The 18,887-nt window shown below is 40.0% G+C and overlaps 1 protein-coding gene across 7 annotated transcripts in view; it reads right to left on the reverse strand.

The window, feature by feature from the left end:
• The window catches only part of ARHGAP10 (Rho GTPase activating protein 10), a 149,147-nt gene extending 130,296 nt beyond the window's left edge, over window positions 1-18,851 (reverse strand). For 4 of the 7 annotated variants that reach the window (XM_065061909.1, XM_065061903.1, XM_065061904.1 and 1 more), the window contains exon 1: window positions 18,496-18,831. In XM_065061909.1, coding sequence (XP_064917981.1) covers window positions 18,496-18,649 — 154 coding nt within the window. In that variant the 5' untranslated portion in view covers window positions 18,650-18,831. Of the gene's footprint in view, window positions 1-18,180; window positions 18,424-18,495 lie in introns of those variants that run through there. The other 3 variants (XM_065061906.1, XM_065061907.1, XM_021284025.2) reach the window with 3 other exon arrangements.
• Between the last annotated feature and the right edge of the window lie 36 nt (window positions 18,852-18,887).

The following is an 18,887-nucleotide window of genomic DNA, read 5'->3' on the forward strand; positions in this document are numbered from 1 at the left end:
TAGCTCAAAGAGTCAACCAAATTAAAAAGCAAGGGAAAGAATCATAAAGACAACTGAGGAGATGGCCACATTTTGTCAAAAGCAACCACAACTGTTTCTGACTATATCCATTTAGCCTTTTTGCCACAGTAATGCACACAGACCTTTCCTCTGACAGTGGGAAACTAAAACTAAGACAGTCTTAAAGCTAAAAAGCAACAAGACACACCCATGCAAAGTTATTTTAAAGGAAAGGAGAAGGACTTCTTTAGATTGCATCATGTACTTATCTTCCCAGCTTTTCCCTTAGGAATTTGCTTACAAACTGAATAATTTTCATCTGAATTGCATTAAAGCAGCTCTCTTTCATTTATTAGCAAGCTAAACATATTTTCATTTCTTACTATAAATGAGAAAATTCTGATGTACAGAACACAGAAATGCAATAAGGAAGCAGAAAATAATTCTTGGTGCTTTTTCTTAAAGTTAAAAGCGAGTATTTGCACATTGTGTTTTTCTTCTGCAGAAGTGATGCCAGTAGGAATCTCAGGTTGCTAGAGGATTTTTTTTCTAATGGGACATGTAAATTATATTGGTTGTGTCATCTGCAGTTTCAGCTATAAAGCACAGGGACATTTTTCCACACTTATGGTTTAGTTGCTTTATTTTTCTAAACTGCTTCCCTTGCCATTAAAGAAAGCTATAGCAACACTTAATACATTGCACCATGGTGTTACTTAATCCAACATTACAATACATTAAAAAAAAAAAAATAGGGAAAACACTGGAGGTCAATAGTAAATAAACAAAATACATGGTTAAATGTTGCTGTGCCTGAACTCCCTCAGCACTAGGAAGTACTGACAATATAGACACTTCTGGTGACTATCATCTGATAGTCACTCAAAATCAACCTGTTTGCTTTATTTGACAATGTCTGCCACCTACCTATCTTTTCCTCTCAAATAAGGAACACTAGTATTATCTAATTAAATATATAAATAACTGACATAGAAGAACTACAATCTATTATTTCAGCACAGAGTGGACAACATATGTACAAAACTTTTCTAGATGTTCTGTGTGCAATGCTCCCTTCCCTAAAACAACACAGGCAACTCAACACAAACACATTCACTGCTGACAAGCCATGATTTGGCCACATGACTGTCCTGCCTGTATTTCAGGTATTAGCTACATCAGATCTAATTACCAGAGACAGCTTGACAAGGTCTTTCATACTATTCAAAAAAGGTGCACTTGCCGAAGTCCTAGTGGAGGCCTCAGTGTATAACAAATCTCACCCAGACCAGTTGATGCTCGTAGTTTTGCTGATAGTTTTTCTCCATAAATTACTCTCCATAACTGCTGGCTAGCAAGCCTCTAAAAGCACTGTCAGGAATTCAGTGACCCATGGTATGTAAGAAATAGTGACCATCATGTTTACAATCAAACATAAGAGGTTCTCTTTCTACGTGACAACAGCTACAGAAATAATATCAGTTTTAATTGCACAGGTTTCTCTGTCAGTTTGACAAAGAGTGCTTTAGGCTATTCTGCCAACTTTAAATCCTGAAATTCAAATAATAATCCTGTTTAGGAAAGGACAGTGTATCAAAGGAGGTACATGGACTGAAATACAGGTTTTTCTGGTTAGCAAATTTTTCTTCCCTTTGTTTTCTGTCATGAATGAGGGGTACACAGATACCACATCACAACATATAAGCACATACACAAATACCAGCAGGAGCTCACAGGATCACAATATGAACATTACTCATATTACCACAGTTTTCAGGCAGAAATAACCATTCAAAGTGATTAAACATTCAGGTAATGTTTCAAGCATAAGTGCTGAACTTAAGAGTACAAGAAAAATTATTTAAGGGGAAGCACATTGGCACATCTGATTAAGCAAGAGTCCAGTATAGTGGATACATGCAAGATAGGAAAGTATATATTAATTTTCTCCAGAGACTTTACAATAAAAGTCTTGCTATAACTTATAGTTCAACTCTTTTCCTTCAGTGCACAGAGAGATTATACAAATAATTGTTTAAATAGAAATGACAGCTACATGTTCCAGGAGAAGAGGCAGAGCAGGCAGGGAAAGCAAGCGTTCTGTAAGGACACACGAGAACAAACACAGGGAAGCACAGCTTCACAGTCACTAGTCACATACAGGTTGTGTGAGACACCCCGACATCTGGGGTCTAAAAGCAAAGTAATTTGTGCTAATGACAGGTGACACAACAATACTATGGTAACACTAAAATTCAAATGTATACAGTGTGAAAGCCACAAGAGCATACAGACTACCATCACACCCAACATACTATGTCACATAAACTACAGACAGAAGTCCTGAAAGCTGCAGGGCAGTGGGGATGGAAAAAAAAAGAGAAAGTTCCAGTGCCTGGCACCCTCCACCAAAACCTTCTGCAGGGGAGAAAGGTTCTCATAGAAAGACTCTGGCCCTTGCAGAAGATTTATCAACTGGGTACTCAGGAGTCTGCACCCACAGCAAGAGACTACACCTCAGCCCAGGCACAGGCACAACAGAGCATCATTAGTTTTTCTTCTGGAAGTTCCAACAGTGTTCTTCTACCTTTCATTATCACAGTTTTGCACCTTGTGTGTGCAAGGCTCAGAATACAAATGTGCATCTAGGTAAACACAGGCCCTTGGTACACCTTGAACATTTGTTTCTTTCCTCACCTTTACTTCTTCAGAGGCACATTTAGAACTGGAAGTGCAACTTGTACTAATATGTGTTGCTGACCACAAGAATGCTCACAGAAGTGCTGTATAACTGTGGGGTGATGCAAGAGAAAGAAGAGATGCACTGGGGTGTCAAAAAGAGTCTTAAGTCTGAAGGGAAAGGAACCACACTAAGGCAAAATAGAAAGGTCAGATTCCCTCTTTAGTGAAGGCCTCTTTGTTCCTGTGTCCAAAACGCACAGCACAACATTTTCTCCAGCATAGACCACTCTTTCAAAACAAGTAATTTGACCTCACATTTATTTGGGGTATAGAGTTAGCAATAACAGAAGCAAATTAAAAACAAACCTGATTATCACAAGTTGATCCCTCCTATTTCTACATCACATCAACCTATACCAAAATAAGGCAAAACATGCCAAAGATCAGCCTGGGAACTTTGGACGAAAGCAGTAAGTTTTGAACAATGTTCACATTTGCATAGATTATACAGAACCAAGGGCAGAAAATAAACATTTCCTAACTAAAATCTAGTAAATGAACAGAGTTTTCCCTCCCCACAGAAAATAATTTATGTCAGTAAAAGATACAGAAGGAGTAGATAACGATTTTATGTATTTAAAACTTTAAACCAAGTGCCATCAAGACAGATGAGACAAATTGTTCACATAAAATTTGCTATACAGACACCAAAAGAAAGGGAAAGCACTCAGATGTTTTCTTTCTCATATAAGGTTAGCAAGCAGAGCAGTGTCGGGGAGAAACCTTCCACAGCTATCTAAGTTCAGAGACCAAATCCTAAAGTAGGCATCTGCAAACTGGAACCTTAGCATAAACAGTCTTCTTACGTTCTTGGTCTGAGGTCAACTCAGAGCAGAACCTTATTAGTAACAGAGATTAAGAAAGTGCCTTATAAGGCAAGTGATATCACTAATACCAAATTACCTGAAATCCTGGAAACTTTGTGTCTATTGGCAACTTCCAATTAAGCTGGATTCCTGACTGTTGCCCACGAAAAGACACCAACTTGCTTCTGATTCTCATTTTGTCATCTTCTTTCCTATTGGCATAAACAAAAGCCACACTGGTTTTGCATACAATTTATAATCTTCACTCCTAGTTTCTGAAGATGCATGCTACTCTAATTTAAGACAATTGTCCATAATTAATCAATGTAAAACACTGGAACTAAGCAAGTAAGGTTTAGATTTCAGTTTGACATGAGTCACCTGCTTCACGTTACAGCAAGACTTGAGTTATGATTCACTTGAAGGGTTTTCAGATAATTTTTTGTTAGTAGTTACCACTGTCAAGACACAGAAAGAGAAGAATCCAAAAATTCAGTTGATTACTTTCAGGGCTGGGCAGCAGCTAGCAGGAATACGCATTGCTGAGTTCAGCGAGGGTTTGCCAAATGATGAGAGATGTTAGTATCAGCAGGGAAAATTTCCTTTCTTGGCTTGTTTCTGCTAAAGGCTGCAGTCACCAAATTAGGACTAAAGATGGGTCCAGAAGGAACAATTTAGGGCTAAATTTAGGACTAGTCTCAATAGTAACCTTCTGTTAGGACAGACACTAAGTTGGTAGGGTCACTAAGATAGGAAAAGGGGAAAAGTGAGCCAAACCTGGCAGTGAGCTCAGAATGATGCAGCTGGCTAAGCCTGCGTCTGAGGCAGACCGAAGCAAGCAGAAGCAGGGAGGAGGGACTAAGACAGAGGACCCCCAGCAAGCAGGGCTGGCATGTGGACAGCATGGGACAGCCACCTGCACCCTTGGCCAGAAAGTAGTGCTAGGCACAAGGTGAGATTTGGATAAGCCAAAGATAATGTACTATGACTAGTACAGCATCTGTAGATTACTGCCTGACTAGATGTAGTTCTGGAATTGACTGCTGGATTTGGGGTACATTTGCAGCCAGCAGAAGCCCAGACGTTCCAGATTCTGACAAGGCAAAGTAAATAGAGTCCCAGGTTCTTCCTTCATATTCCAGAAAGTACAAAGAATCAAACAGATGCAGTCACCGCCTCGCTAGAACATTTAATGTGACTGCATAAAACCAAGCACTTAAAATCTAACACTTCATCTTCCAATCTGCAAGCACCTGCACCGAAACAGTTCTGATCACTGCCTAGGGAACAGAATGGGTAGTCTGAAACTGTCATAAAATTCACAAAACAATCCCAACGTCTGCAAGATGTCCTACAAACAGAATATTTTAATGCATGGGTAATAAGGTTAAATGTCAGGGCCTCCTAATTACCAGCTCTGTCTCCAATAAAGACTTGATGTGCAATCTTATCTAATCATTTGGTCTCTCACTTCACCCATCTGTAAACAGAACCAGCAGCCCAACCTACTTCACAGGATGTTGAAAGGCAAGCATCTAAAATGCTTTATGAGCTTTTGGATTTTATTTTTTTTTTGAGTGCTATGTAGGCTAAGAGGTTTGTTTATTTTTAGGACTAATTTCCTATTTACACGTTTTAAATTCTACATACTTTACACAACAGAAAAAACAATTATATAAATAGAACACCGGAAACCATTACCAAGAATTTAAAATGAGTTGTGACTGGGCTGATCGTAAGTAAGGAAACTCACCTTTAATTTTCCTGATGACATTTCCAGCACATAACTCCTTCTGCTGGGTTTTTCTAGTCACAACCCTAAATAAGTTACTTCTTGCTATCAAGAATCCCCACCACACCAAGCTATTCACTGCACAATTATAGGGCAAAGCAGGAATTCAGTTAGAAGGGAAATTACTTAATTATTTCATATCACTAACAGCATGCAGAAGGATTAGTAATTACAAGATACACTTCATTTTACTTAGACACAACAGAGGGTGCACATATAAAAGCAACAACTCTCTATTCTGCCCATCACATTAATTACCCACTTAAAATGGCAACTATGTATCTTACTGGAATCTAAACCATTTCAAAAACATTAAACCACCTCACAGACAAACATCAACATGAAAAAAAAAATAAAACAAACAAACAAATTATTTTGTTTACTGACACCAAGGAATTCTCAGCTCCCTGTACTGCACGTGCCACTAAAACGTTCCTGTGGTCTTTGATCCGGAAAGGAGCAATAGTCCATAAAGCATCAAAAGACAATTTGTGAAGTGACTGCCAGAAACCAAATCCAACAGGTTTAAACAAACAAAAACATTGGGGGGAAAGGAAAACAATCACAAAAATTATGTTCAAGAAATAAAAGCTGTAACAGCAATGTTACAATGTTGTACAAAATAGTATGGATTTTTGTTTTCCCAGAAAGGGTTAGAGAATTCTTCATCTAAAAAGGCTGAAGAAAACTTCACTGGAGAGCATTATAACGGGGCCAAAGCAACTGCAAAAATGCAAGCAACTTCAAACTTCATCTGTCTTTCTCTGACATTACTAGTTATTGATATCAATGTAGTCCATCTGCTATTTTTTAGAGGTACAAAAGCCCTTGTTTTCCCCCTAATCGTTCTTCAGTGAATAAAAATTCAACTGACATTGACAACACTAGAGGTTTTGTGAGGGAGGGATGCAACCAGGAGAGATGGCAGTTCACTCCGCAGAATGACAACGGAAAAAAAGTCTGTGAATAAGATTCCTATCGGTTTTGTCATTATTTTGCCAACAGAGATCCCCCTCCTCTGTAACGTCAGTGGCCTGTGGGAATGCCATCACCAGACAGTATTCATTCTGTTCTTGCTCTTTGAGTCAATTCTACTCAATAAATTACTACTGAGTAGGGAAGAGCAATGGCAGATGCCTGGAAGCAAAGGAAAAAATATTTTAAAAATCTGAAACATACCTATTCCAAAGCCTAGCAAGGGATTAGAGGTACATACTTCAAAGAAGAATTGATTCAGCTTTTATTCTGTCCTAGTAGCTCTATCCCAAACCCTCTTAAGAACCCGGGGCATGCCTCCATGCTAGCATGTGCAAAACCCCATGCTGTTAGACCTTTCCTGCTCTTCCTTAATATTCAAACTAGAACATTCACAGAAGTTTGCTCTATAAATTTTCATCAGAATAGGAGACTAAAAAGACATCAAATACGGTGAGGGAGGCAGCAAACTCTGGCAGGCTATGGCAAGAACCATCTAAAGCAGGGGTGTCAAAGTAATTTTCACCGGGGGGCACATCAGCCTCGCCCTTGCCTTCAAAGGACCAAATGTAATTTTAGGACTGTATAAATGTAACTACTCCTACATTTACACAGTTCTAAAATTACATTCGGTCCTTTGGAGACAAGGGTGAGCCTGATGTGGCCCCCACTGAAAATTAGTTTGACACCCCAATCTAAAGAATCATGCTACCAACACCTCTCGGAAGGGAGACGAGAGAGACAGCAGCACAAGCCATGAGCTAACATCAACTGTTTTCCAAGCAAAATTCCTTCTTGGCATCCCCCAGCACCTTAGCTTGTCACTCTGGGAACGCCAATCCAACCCACACATCTAGGTACTCAGAATGAAACTTGGCAGCTGCTCGTATCTCTCTCAGTTACTACACTAATAATAGCGCCCAGGAAGCAATGTTTCAACAACGCCATTCAATAATGTCCTCATGAAACCGAGATTAGCTCCTGATCACTACTAAAACATAGCGATTTTCCTTTTTGAGGAGAAACTGAAGGAGAGGGCCACAAGAAAAAAGTTTTGATTATGAAGAATGGCATCCTTACTGAAAAGATAACTCTCTTTATGCTTAAAGACAAAAATTCCCTTCACAAGGATTTAGTTTCAAATCTGAGACATCAAAGGCATATGATCCCTTTCGTCTGCTCACAAGCCTTCAAAATCCTAAAAGCAAGTAAATTACAGCTATCACAACCAGAGCAAAAAGCATATGCTGAAAGCTTTATTTATAAAAGTACTGAAATCGAAACAAATGTTGACAGAATTGTTTGGGTTTTGTTTGATGCTTTTGGGGCTGAGGTTTTGGTTTCAGGAGGGGGTTCACTTATTTGTTTCTGCTACATGTTGCTTACATACACTGTCACATTCCACTCAGAGAAATTCTTCTCCATACCGGAGACAAGTTGGGGAGGGGAAAGCTATAAGATTAATTGCTATTGTGGTCCATTTGCTTGCTCCATCCAAAACAAGACTGCTACTTTTCTTGACTAACATCTTGATCCCTAATGGTTTTTTAAAATATATTAACAGTAATAATGCCAAACATTTTCAAGAAGGTATTAAAGCCATCTTCCTTGTAAATAGTTTAAACAACTACAAACAAAAAGTACAAAGAGGAAAAAAAACCTTCTCAATGAAGCACATTTTGCAATAACTTTACAAATCTGAAGTGGATTTTAGTATGTCCACAGAGAATTACAACAAGGTTGGCAGACCCAAGTTTTTCTTTACATATGGATATTTTCTATAAAAAAAATGAATGATTATATGCTATGAACCTTAGAAAAGCCAAGCCTTTGACTTCAATTTCCATCTGAATAATCTGCACGTCAAGGGCAGAACAGCTGCTTTCCAAGTTCATACTGCCATGCCCTCCATACCAAAATGTCTAAAACATGACTGTGGGAGAACTCAGCACATTGTCCTATCAGATTCTATGTTAAGCTAATTAACTTGAAAAGGATTTAAAAAAAAAAAAAAGTTAATAACTACTGCTCAATTCAAATAATGACTACAGAACAAGACCAGTGGGAGCAACCTCACATAATGCAGTAGGGACTGACACACAACACTTTTCTATGATGTTTCGATAGTTGTGAAATGCTTTATGGATAAATGTCCCCTAGTTTGAGGCAATAGCTTAAATAGTGAAGGAAAGAAAGAGATACAAAGATGAAGGCATTGCCCCAAGCTGCTCCCAAAGTCACTTCTCTAGACATGGCTTGCTTGGGATGAAGGGATTAAGACATATCACCATTCCATTGATTTAATTCACTTGTTTGCTGCTTAGTGTCTGGTCAGCGTTGTGCAAATAAAAAGCTCCATCATTAAATGTTCTTTTTTTCATGTTATATTACAAAAGAGTCAAATCAGTTACAAGAGGAGTAAGCAGTCATCTATGCAGGCAAGATGTAGAGGGAAAACGTAAACTGTATTATGCTTGCCTCCAGATAAAAATCTGGCTGTATAACAGACAAAAATTTCACCATATAATTTCACGAACCTTGCAGACATGAACACATCCACTGCAGAAAGATCCTCAGGACTAACAGCAACCTATAGTAGCAATTCAAAAAAAAAAAAAAAAAGCCCTGTATACAACCCAAGCAGGTTTCACTACTTGAGCACTACGTAGAGATAACAGCCACCAGTTTTCTGGTGCTTGGGTTCTGCAACAGATAGATGAGTCTTTCCAAGAGACAGAACACATTTCAGCTCATCTGAAGCTATAGTATCCTGGCTTATCTACGTTCATATGCCCTTCAGTTTTGCTCTAGGCCCTCAGAAAAGTTCACCTGAACAGAGGATCAAGTTCCAACATACAAGATACGAGGGTGTAGCACAGATATTTCCTTAGTTCATTGCAGCAACTACACAAACCCTTGAGTTGAATATCACAAGCTTTGCCTCATTCCTCCATAAAACATAGCAAAAGACTGCAGTAAGAAGAGAAAAACAGGTGCCAACAATAAATTTTCATGCTTGACTAGCTGGTTCCATGTTTCTCAAGGAGGAGGGCAGCCTGCCCCCCCAGGTACAACAGAAAGAGCAGTAATGGAGTTTGTGGACACACAGATGTGTCTTGTAAAGAACAATTTGGCCATGGGACAGAGGAGTGTTTGTAGATTATTTTTAGCACTAGATTCTTTAATTTCTAGAAGAAATTACAAAGGAAGCAACACAGTTGGGTAGTGTTATTTCTTCTAGCAAAGCTGCTAGAAGAGGGGAACAGCTACACAAGAGGTACAGCAGAAATTTGAAACTATGGGTTTTAAAACTACTAAAAGCATAAAGGAAAATGAGGCACAATAAAAGTACAGTAATATTACCACAGCACAAGAGCATTTAAGAGCAGACTCAAGTCAGTTTTGTTCCAGAAAATCTTGCAGGCAGAAGAATTGAACAGACAAAGCTTTGGAAAAACAGTCATTTGGCTTGTAATAGAGCTTATCAATTGGATCAGGCCTTTCCTGACAGAGGAAGCATACAACCTGATATTTTAACAGGAAAAAAGTACTGAAAATATAAATTACACTGTTTTGTTCTCAGAGCACCGATGTGTTTCAAAGGCAAACTACAAAATCCACATAAGCTACAAACTCAACCACACGACTGATTTCTAAGAACAGTGACCCACTGCCAAAATTATATTTTGAAAAGTTTTCCTCAAGTCCTTGGTGGCCTGGTGGCATGCTCCTTCCATCTGTTTGCAAGATGTTGGGATTTTTTTTACAGAAGCATTTTCTAAGTAAACATACTTTCATTTAAATCTGTGACAAGTTTCCTTATCAAATTTAATTAATTTTATTCCTTTGTATCTACATTCAAATATTAATATTTTCAAGTCATGCAACTCTTTCCAATAAATGAAAAAAAAAAAAAAATGACACATTAAGACATACAAGCAAAAATCAAGTGCTCTTTAGAGAAGTGAACCCAGCTTTTAAGATTTGATACATTGCAGACTAATTTTTCTTAAGGTTGAAATGCTGCAAATGCAACACAAGCTTCCGACTCTTGACCATTAATTTGCCACTTCTAAGCCCACAACCATCAGCCTAATGGAGTAAATAGACAAATTCCAAAGCTAAAAAACACTCACCAGCAACAAAGTGCCTGACTGCCTACTCCTGGACACCACACACTAGAACGTCCTTCAAGGTCCAATTCTGGTACACAGTCCTGCTTAGTTTCATCCTGGATACTCAATTTTCCTTGCCAAATTAAACAAAGGGGTTTTTTTTCTTCTTCTTCAAGGACATGCAGTTCTGACCAGCTAGGTGCATACACAAAAGCTTTTTCTCTGACCTGCATAATGAGCTGATAAACCACACCTGTCCAGTCCTCTCAGCTAAAGAGGCAACTACAACATATTTATTCAAAGGTGCAAGCAGTAGTAAAACTGCATCCATTTATCAACACTATGATCTTCCACCTCTGTAGATCATTTTTGCCTTCCACTGCTCCTTTCCCACAGAGGAGAACTCCAGCATGAATGATTTACAGGAACTTCTGATTTGGCCTTGGCCTGCGATGGTCACATTGCTTCTGAGGGACTGGATGTTTTCTTTCTATTTTTATCCTAAAAGATGAACAAACACACAGGAGGGAAAAGAACAAGAGGAGGAAATAAAAAACAGAGCAGGAGGAGTAAAAGGCATTCACAAAGAACAGAGTGGCTGTAAGAAGCTTGGTCCATACATGCAAGTAGGTATAGAAGAACAGCAATGTGACATTGAGGTTGCCTGACAAAAATTGCCAGAAACATCTGTTTAAAAAAAGAATTTAAGGATAGTAGAAACCCAAGCACAGCCTTCCCTTTCCAGTTTATTCTTTCCCAGTGACATACGTAAACATACACTTTGTACAGCACACATATGTCTATCGCAGACATACAACGTGGGGCATTTTCAATAGCAGCCACTGTTACCTGCTCACTCTCCTATCAAAGTTATACCCAGAGGGCACAGTCTCCACAGGAGCTGCTGGGATAGAGCACCTGTGCCTACCTCAACTCTTTCATTGCAAAACATAAGGGTTGGACTCGATGATCTCTGAGGTCTTTTCCAACCCAGTCGATTCTGTGATTCTGTGATAATGGCTTAGTTTAAACTTGGCAAAGTAGATGGGTTTGACTTAGCAACAAGACAGATGTTGAGTGCTGATTAAAACTGACAACTACAGTGGGTGGCAGCAACCACCAGAGGAGAGAGGTGTTAAATTCCCTGAACAGTAGTTTCTTAAACTATTCTGCCGATATGTGCCCAAGCTCATCTGATCATATATTTTACACTCACTAGATATTCCAGGAAAGCATTCTGCTGCTCAAAGTGTCCCAATTTGCCAACTCAACAACATGAAGGCTTTTGAAAGATGATCAAAACACTGAACATGTCACAACATCTCAAGAACAGCTGTCACAGAACAACACAAGTCTGGTCTGGAAACTCAGAAAAGTGGCACTGGACCAAAAGGAAACTCCATCAAGCATAAGCAGGTCATAAAACTTATCTCAAAAAAATATAACCCACCCTATTAAAACATTGAGCACATTGCCCAGATTCACTCTGTTGACTATCTCCCTCCAACAACCAAGACTATTTTTATGATAACATGTTAAGTGCTGCAGTAGTGATTGAAGTTGGTATTGTAAAATGTAAGCTCTAAAGTAAATGTAAACTATGTATATTAATTATGTAATGTTAAAAACCAGCTGGGGAAGGGAGGGAAGTACTGGGATGCAACTCCACTGTGCTGTTCCAAAACATGTTTCCCAGCGTTCCTCTCCAATGTGAGGGCAGAGCCTCTGGCCTATATGCTACTCCCTTTGCTGTGCATCAAAAAAAAAAGAACAGGGCTCTGGAACAAGTCATCTACCCTCCCTGCCCCCTTATAAAAAAAATCTATACCAATCAGAAAGAGAAGTTCTATCTCAATAAAGGCTATGAAGTTGATTTTTATACCAGCTTGAGAACTGGTATCAGTATCATAAGCTCTTCTTGTTAAAATTTGCAATATATTTGCAATACAGAGCTGGCAAGCAAAAGATAATTTTAGAAACAGCATACACCTGCAGCCTTAGCAGTGGGCCTACTTTTCTTGATTTAATGCAAGCAGGTGTTTGTCCTTTACAGCCTGTAGTGCAAAACCATTCTTTTTCCAACTCCTTAAGATGGATTCAGATCCCATAAAAGTCTATATTATATTTCCAAAAGGCTTGCCATTTAAAAACAAAATTATCAGGAAAAAGCTTACCAACATATCTACCAGACAACTTATCTAGAAATTACAAACCACTCTACTTATTTATATTGGTTTTGTCCTAAAGACTGACATTGACGCTAATCACTTCAATGACTGCTTGCATAGTTTATCCAAAGCTAAAAATTCCCCCAAAACAACCAAAATACAGAACCACTTCATCCAACAACAGCCCATCACATCTCTTATCACTGAGAAAATTCATGTAAATTCATGAAAATACATATTTTCTGAAATCACATCGTGTAGTTGACTGGCACAATGTTCAACTTTCAATACAGAAAATAAATTTTAAAAACCCCAAAACAAACAAACTGAAAGATCTACAGGACAAAGAAGGCAATGGAGCTAGTTAGTAATCCAAGCTGAAAAGACATGATTCAAGATGACAAACTGGCATCCTTCACAGAATGAGCTTGACACTTTTTATAGCTACTGACACAGTAATGAATGCTTTACTTCGGGTGGAGCTAAACCCAATACTCTACAGAGTACTTTCTTAAAAGAAAGCACTTCCTTGATCCTTATACAGAAGCAACTTTATCTACAAGCAGAAAAAAAGGTACTGTCTCACTTAATTAGGCCCTAGCTGTGACAATTATCTTGAAGAGAAGGGAAAGAAACACTATTATGTTATAATGAGCAGTTCTTTCTTAAGGGATGTATCAGATGGGCCCCAAAGTACCTATTTGCCTTAGTTTTCTAGTGTTTCCATTATTGAGTTGAATTCCAATAGAAAGGGTTTTTTTAAAAAGATACATACTGCTCAGTAGCCTTTGTGACACAGAATCTAGCACTGCCCTAGCAGTAATTTTTATTTTACTGTGCCCTAGCAGAGTATATCTCAAATTTAAATCAGTGTTCACTTAGAGCATTTATTTGCTTACCATTATCACACTTAAAGCATGCCTTATTACAGAAATAAAGCTTATTTTCAAGGTACTAATTGAAAACTAAAACAGTTTTCTGAAACACTAAACAAGATTTATTAATTCACAGCTCTCACTGAATTCAAGGTGAATTAATCGAAGACAGAGGCCTAACTAATCAGTGCTGATTTAGGAAACTGCAAACATGTTCAACTAAGGCCCTCTTGCAGTATTACCCACTCTCCCTCCCTGTTAAGTAAGAATTACATCAGTTTTCAATTGGTCTTTGGACTCTTTCTAAATGTTTAGTGATTGTCCATTTCTTTTCTCTAAATCCTATATTAAGTATTTTACCTTACCTCTTTGGTGTGTACTGGAGTGTCAGTAGAACAACATTTTTGTTGCAGAAAATTCCTAAGACTTAGAGAGTTGGCACTCGTTACACATTCAGCTAAGTGGTTTCATAAGTGCAGATTATACTACAGAAAGCTGTAAAATATGGACAATTAGAGCTTATGAAAAGAAAAGCACCATAGCTCAAGTGGTCTGAGTGGCTATGATGCTGTGTTATGATGTGGTTTACAACAACCTTTACAGCTACATAATAACATCCACAGTAGGTCAGACCAAAGGCATGCCTAGACCAATATCTGAGAGGTCAACCACACACTAAAAGACCCGTCCAAGATGAAGAACAATGGTTTGGCCAACTCAGACATCAGATTGGATCTTAGGTTTGGATTAGGTCCTTCAGTCAACTTTGTCAAACAACTCAGCCTATTATGTTAGGTCAAAAATGGGATTAGGAATGGCATTATTCCCACCGCCAACAAGATTTCGTTTGTGCTTAACTTCTTGATAGTAAACTTGTAAATGACCAGTGACTAAAAACACCTCAGTGGAAAAGAAACAGATGTCACAATTTTTTCTCACAAATGCAGAAATACTCCCTGAGTAAACCAGAATTCTTCAGTAACAATTACTGGTAATTCTTCATATTCCAACAAACTCTACCTCAGTGAAAACCACACAATGGGGCCATTGGGTAGGAAGTTTCTCAGGGTGTGAGCAGAGGAAAGTGGCTGCTCTGCATCCTTGCACAGCTGATAAAAGTATCTGAATACTGTGGTGCCCACATGGTAGTAGATAGAGATGGTCCTGACTTGATGAAAGGCTTTATGATGCATTTGAGCTGAGGTGCCCAGGTGGGGCATCCTTCCTTATCAAACTTTGTCTGAACTTCCCTCGGATGGCCACAGCATATGGACTACCCCTTGAAAGCCTCCTAGGGAACTAACCTTTTGTTTTCCTGGTTTCTCCACCTTCTGTCTTCATCAGCCTGTTACAAAGTCAGCACAGTTGACCTAAATGGAGTTCTGCTCTGATGTGAGTCTAAAACCAAGAATGAGGAGACTCTTCTTTCAGGCATATGGAATAGCTGTGAGCACGCGCTCACAAGAATCCTTTGCAAAGCCCCCATGAGGTGCCCAGGGCCAAAACCTATGCTTGCGCTGACTCTTCCTAATACCCTAATCCACCTTAAGGTGTCATAAAAATTAACAGCGCCTGCTGTATGCTTATAAAAAAAGTCTCACCTCCAAAACAGTATCTTCAAAAACCTAAATCAAATCTCACACTCATGTCAAGAGACCAAGAGTTGGACCAACATAGGGAAAATTAGGAAGCAAATATTTATTGTTTATCTTGTATATTCTTCAGCTTCCAACAACTTGCATCTCAGAGATTTCAAGAGCCCAAAACTAAACCTTTCAAGTACCTCTCGTGTTTCAGAATAGAGATAGTTTGACCAGGCACCTTTAAATTCAGTTTCTCCAAACAGAACATCATCTAACTCCATGTGTAGTTATTTATAAACTATTTTGATCTTCACTTGTTTAACTGAACTAGAATGCTCTGAGAAATCGTGCTTTTCTATTTTAAAAGTCATATGTGTATAGTGCTTGTACCTACTGATCACTAACAGTGGAAAAAAAAGTCTTTCTGCACTCCTTTTAAAACTTTTAACCATCATAAGAAAGAGACACATATTGTTTATTAATTCTTCCAATATTTAGTTTGAACTAGACAACTAGGTGATTCAAACCATGACACAGGAAACAAGACAGCTTTGAGTCAGTCTTGTTTATCTTTCTATCAGATTGTTGAAACAACTGAAACTGAGAAGTGTAAAGATACACTTGAAGGATGCCTCATACTGGGAACTCAACAATTTAAGAATGCAAAAGAACCTTTTTTCTTCTTTTTTTTTTAAGCAGTATAGTCCTATGCCAAGAAAAAAATCAATTCTTCTGAGTTTTATGTGGAAAATGCACTCCCATACAACTGAGGAGACAAATGGCAAGGAGCCAAAGAGAGGATCCACACCATGTTACTTGTTTGTCCTGCGAAACACTGATGACTCCTGTGATTAGAAGGAGTGGCAGCAGTATCTGCTCACCACCTCTCAAGACGTAACCCAGTGCGAGCAGCATCAAAGTCACTCACTAGGGCTGTCTGGCAAGCAGGAAGTGGGATCTACTCGATCACATCAGTTATTCACACCTAAAGAATCCTCACAACATTTCTTGTAAGCCACTGCTTTACATGTGAAATAAGCAAAGTGCTAAGGGCGGGAAACACCGGTGTTCTCTACTGTAGTCACTTCATTTCCCACAAATTTAAGAACAATACTGTGCCTACTGCATTTTCTATTTTATAACCCATTTGGAAAAGCTTCTTACGTTCACATATCAAATAAAACAGATGTAAATTTCATCATTTACCTGGTTCTAGAAACAGAGAAATACTTCAGCTATTATTAAGATAACATTCTTTGTTCAAAAGACTAGAACAATTTTCCAAAAATTTGAATCAGCTCTTGTTTAAGAGGCCGTCATTCAAGCTCTTGAAATGCCCTGCTTTATTATCACATTCTGTAGAAAGTGGCAAGCTGGTCTTTGTGAAGAAAATGCAGTTTTGACAGAGGTGAATAGGTGGCTATGTCTAGACCGCTTCTTGAGCTTGTCTTTTGGAAAAAACATTAATCCCCTTTGGTTTCCTGACAGCAAATGAGTCAGATTCCTCAAAGAATTTAGATGCCAATGTTTTCTACTGAAAACACACTGAGGACCAACACTCCAACCACTGGGATTTTAATGGGTTTTAACTCTTCCTTGTGTTTCCTCTGGTTCAATTTCTCTTTTAATGTCTGTTGAACAGGGGCACTGCTTCACACCAGCAGCAGAGGAAGATGACCCGGCTTCAAACCCATCATACAGGGTACTCAAAAGGGGAGAGACAACTGTAGGAACCTGAAACGCATAACGGCAGATCTAGTCTCCGTTTCCACTTCTCAAACAAGTATGCTGAAGCACAGATGTTTGTTAGAATAAGGTGCAGCACCTGAACCCAAGAAGAAAATTTCCAACTGTCATCACAGAAGGGAAGGAATTGGTACAACCTGAACACCAGGCAGAATCTCAGGTAGCACCTCTTAAGTATTTGCCATGGGCTGGCCCTCAATATTTCACCAAGGACCCTCAAGCCAGGTGGCTCTGCTCGGCACACTGACTCCTTTGGTTCCCACCACAGACAGCTAAGCACGCCATACACTGCACACCAAGCCAAAGTCATCAGCACAGGATCCTGCTGCGAATGGGAGGCTCATACAAGTTGGGCCTTTCCTCACCACCATCAGCTCCATGCTTTCAAATTGAGTTCTGTGTATATAACCATACATGAGAAACCGAGTGTTTGGGGCAGTTGCCAGAACACCATCTAGATGCTTGAGGAATTATTTCGCTCTACCGTTCTTTTCCAAGTTTAGGGATGCTTTTTTACTTTGCATTCCAAATTACAATGATTTATACTGACACTTCAAGTCACAGATTTTAAATAATCCTCAAGGAACACAATCTGCAATAACAAGATATAAACTGGCCAAAGAATAAGAGTTACAAACAAGTGAAATTTGATATGACATTTTCTACCATTTTTTACCCAAGTACATCAGAGACAAAGCCAGGAAAGACTGCTTCTTTATTTGCATGAAATGAGTTACCGCTGTTTTTAAAACACTCATCATATCCAGGCAGCTACGCTGCTCAAACCATTGGCCAAATCCCTCTCAGTTTACTTCATGGGAAATATCTTAAAAGCCTGGTTCCCTGCCTTCAAAAGTTTTCCATGATACCAAAAACACAGTACACTTTTGAGACCACAGTGACAGAGCATTACACTAGTGTTTTACTTGAATACTTGGTAGTCAATCATCCTATTAGATATTTAGGAGACTACACTACTATATCTTAAGTTAAATGGGAGACATTATATTACAATAGTACATTGAGAACATGCACTAACATGGCATTCAAGACAAAACAAACCACAGCATAGCTAACCATAAATATATATATACACGCACATTTAATGAGTAAAATGCAAAAATAAAAATAACCATCACATGTTAGGAGGCCAAAGACACAGAACTAGTGCTGTCACTGCAGAACCGTAAGTCCGGCAATTCCTGAACATAGTTAAAATTTTGACAAAGGTGTATATTCAGCAGGCTCTTCACTGACTATAGACCCATATACACACGCATCGTTATTTTGAGATACGCAATTCACAGACGCTGAGCTCGCAAGGCACCGGTAAAACCCGAACCCGAGTCCTCTCCGCGGATTTAACACCCCAGCTTACCGAGGGCTCGGCACCGCCAAACCATCAGCCGGGCCCGGCCAAGAGACCGGGCAGCCCCAAACGGCACTACATGAAGCGGAGTCACTCGGCGCCGCCGCCAGCGCTACCGCCACTATCCCGTATCCCCGCTCTATGGCCAAGGGCTGGAAAGGACCGATGTCCCCAAAGCGGCTGGCGGGGGTCCCAAAGGAGAGAGGCTGTTAAAGCCTGTGCAAAACTCCCCGCAACAAAGGCGAACCCCCCCAGCGCCGGGCGAGCGGCTGCAAGCGCCGGGCCCCGCCCCCGCAGCGACCCGGCATCGCCCCCCACACTCACTTTTGGTGGCGGCGATCAGGTTTTTCCCATCCTTGAGCAACTCTTTGATGAACTTATTGGTCTTCTCCAGCTCAGCTTCATGGGCTCGCACCCGCTCCCTAAACCAGGGGCTGTCCAGGTAGCAGTCGCTGAACTCCAGGGGCTGCAGCCCCATGGCTGCCGCTGCGCCGGGGCTCGCCTGCCCGCCGAGCTCTCACGGTTACGCCGCAGCACCAGAAACCTCTTCGAGACGGGAGCCGCAGCCACAAAAGGAGCAGCGGCGACGGCTCCCCCCGCGCAGGGCTGGGCGCGGGCAAAGGCAAGCCGAGGCGAGCGGAGAGGAGCCGCCCTCCCCGCTGCGAGGGGCGGAGCGGCACGGGGCAGAGGGGTGCCCCGCTCCCGGCAGCCCCGCC

This window comes from Columba livia, chromosome 4 (genome assembly GCF_036013475.1).
Source record: "Columba livia isolate bColLiv1 breed racing homer chromosome 4, bColLiv1.pat.W.v2, whole genome shotgun sequence".
NCBI lineage: Eukaryota > Metazoa > Chordata > Aves > Columbiformes > Columbidae > Columba > Columba livia.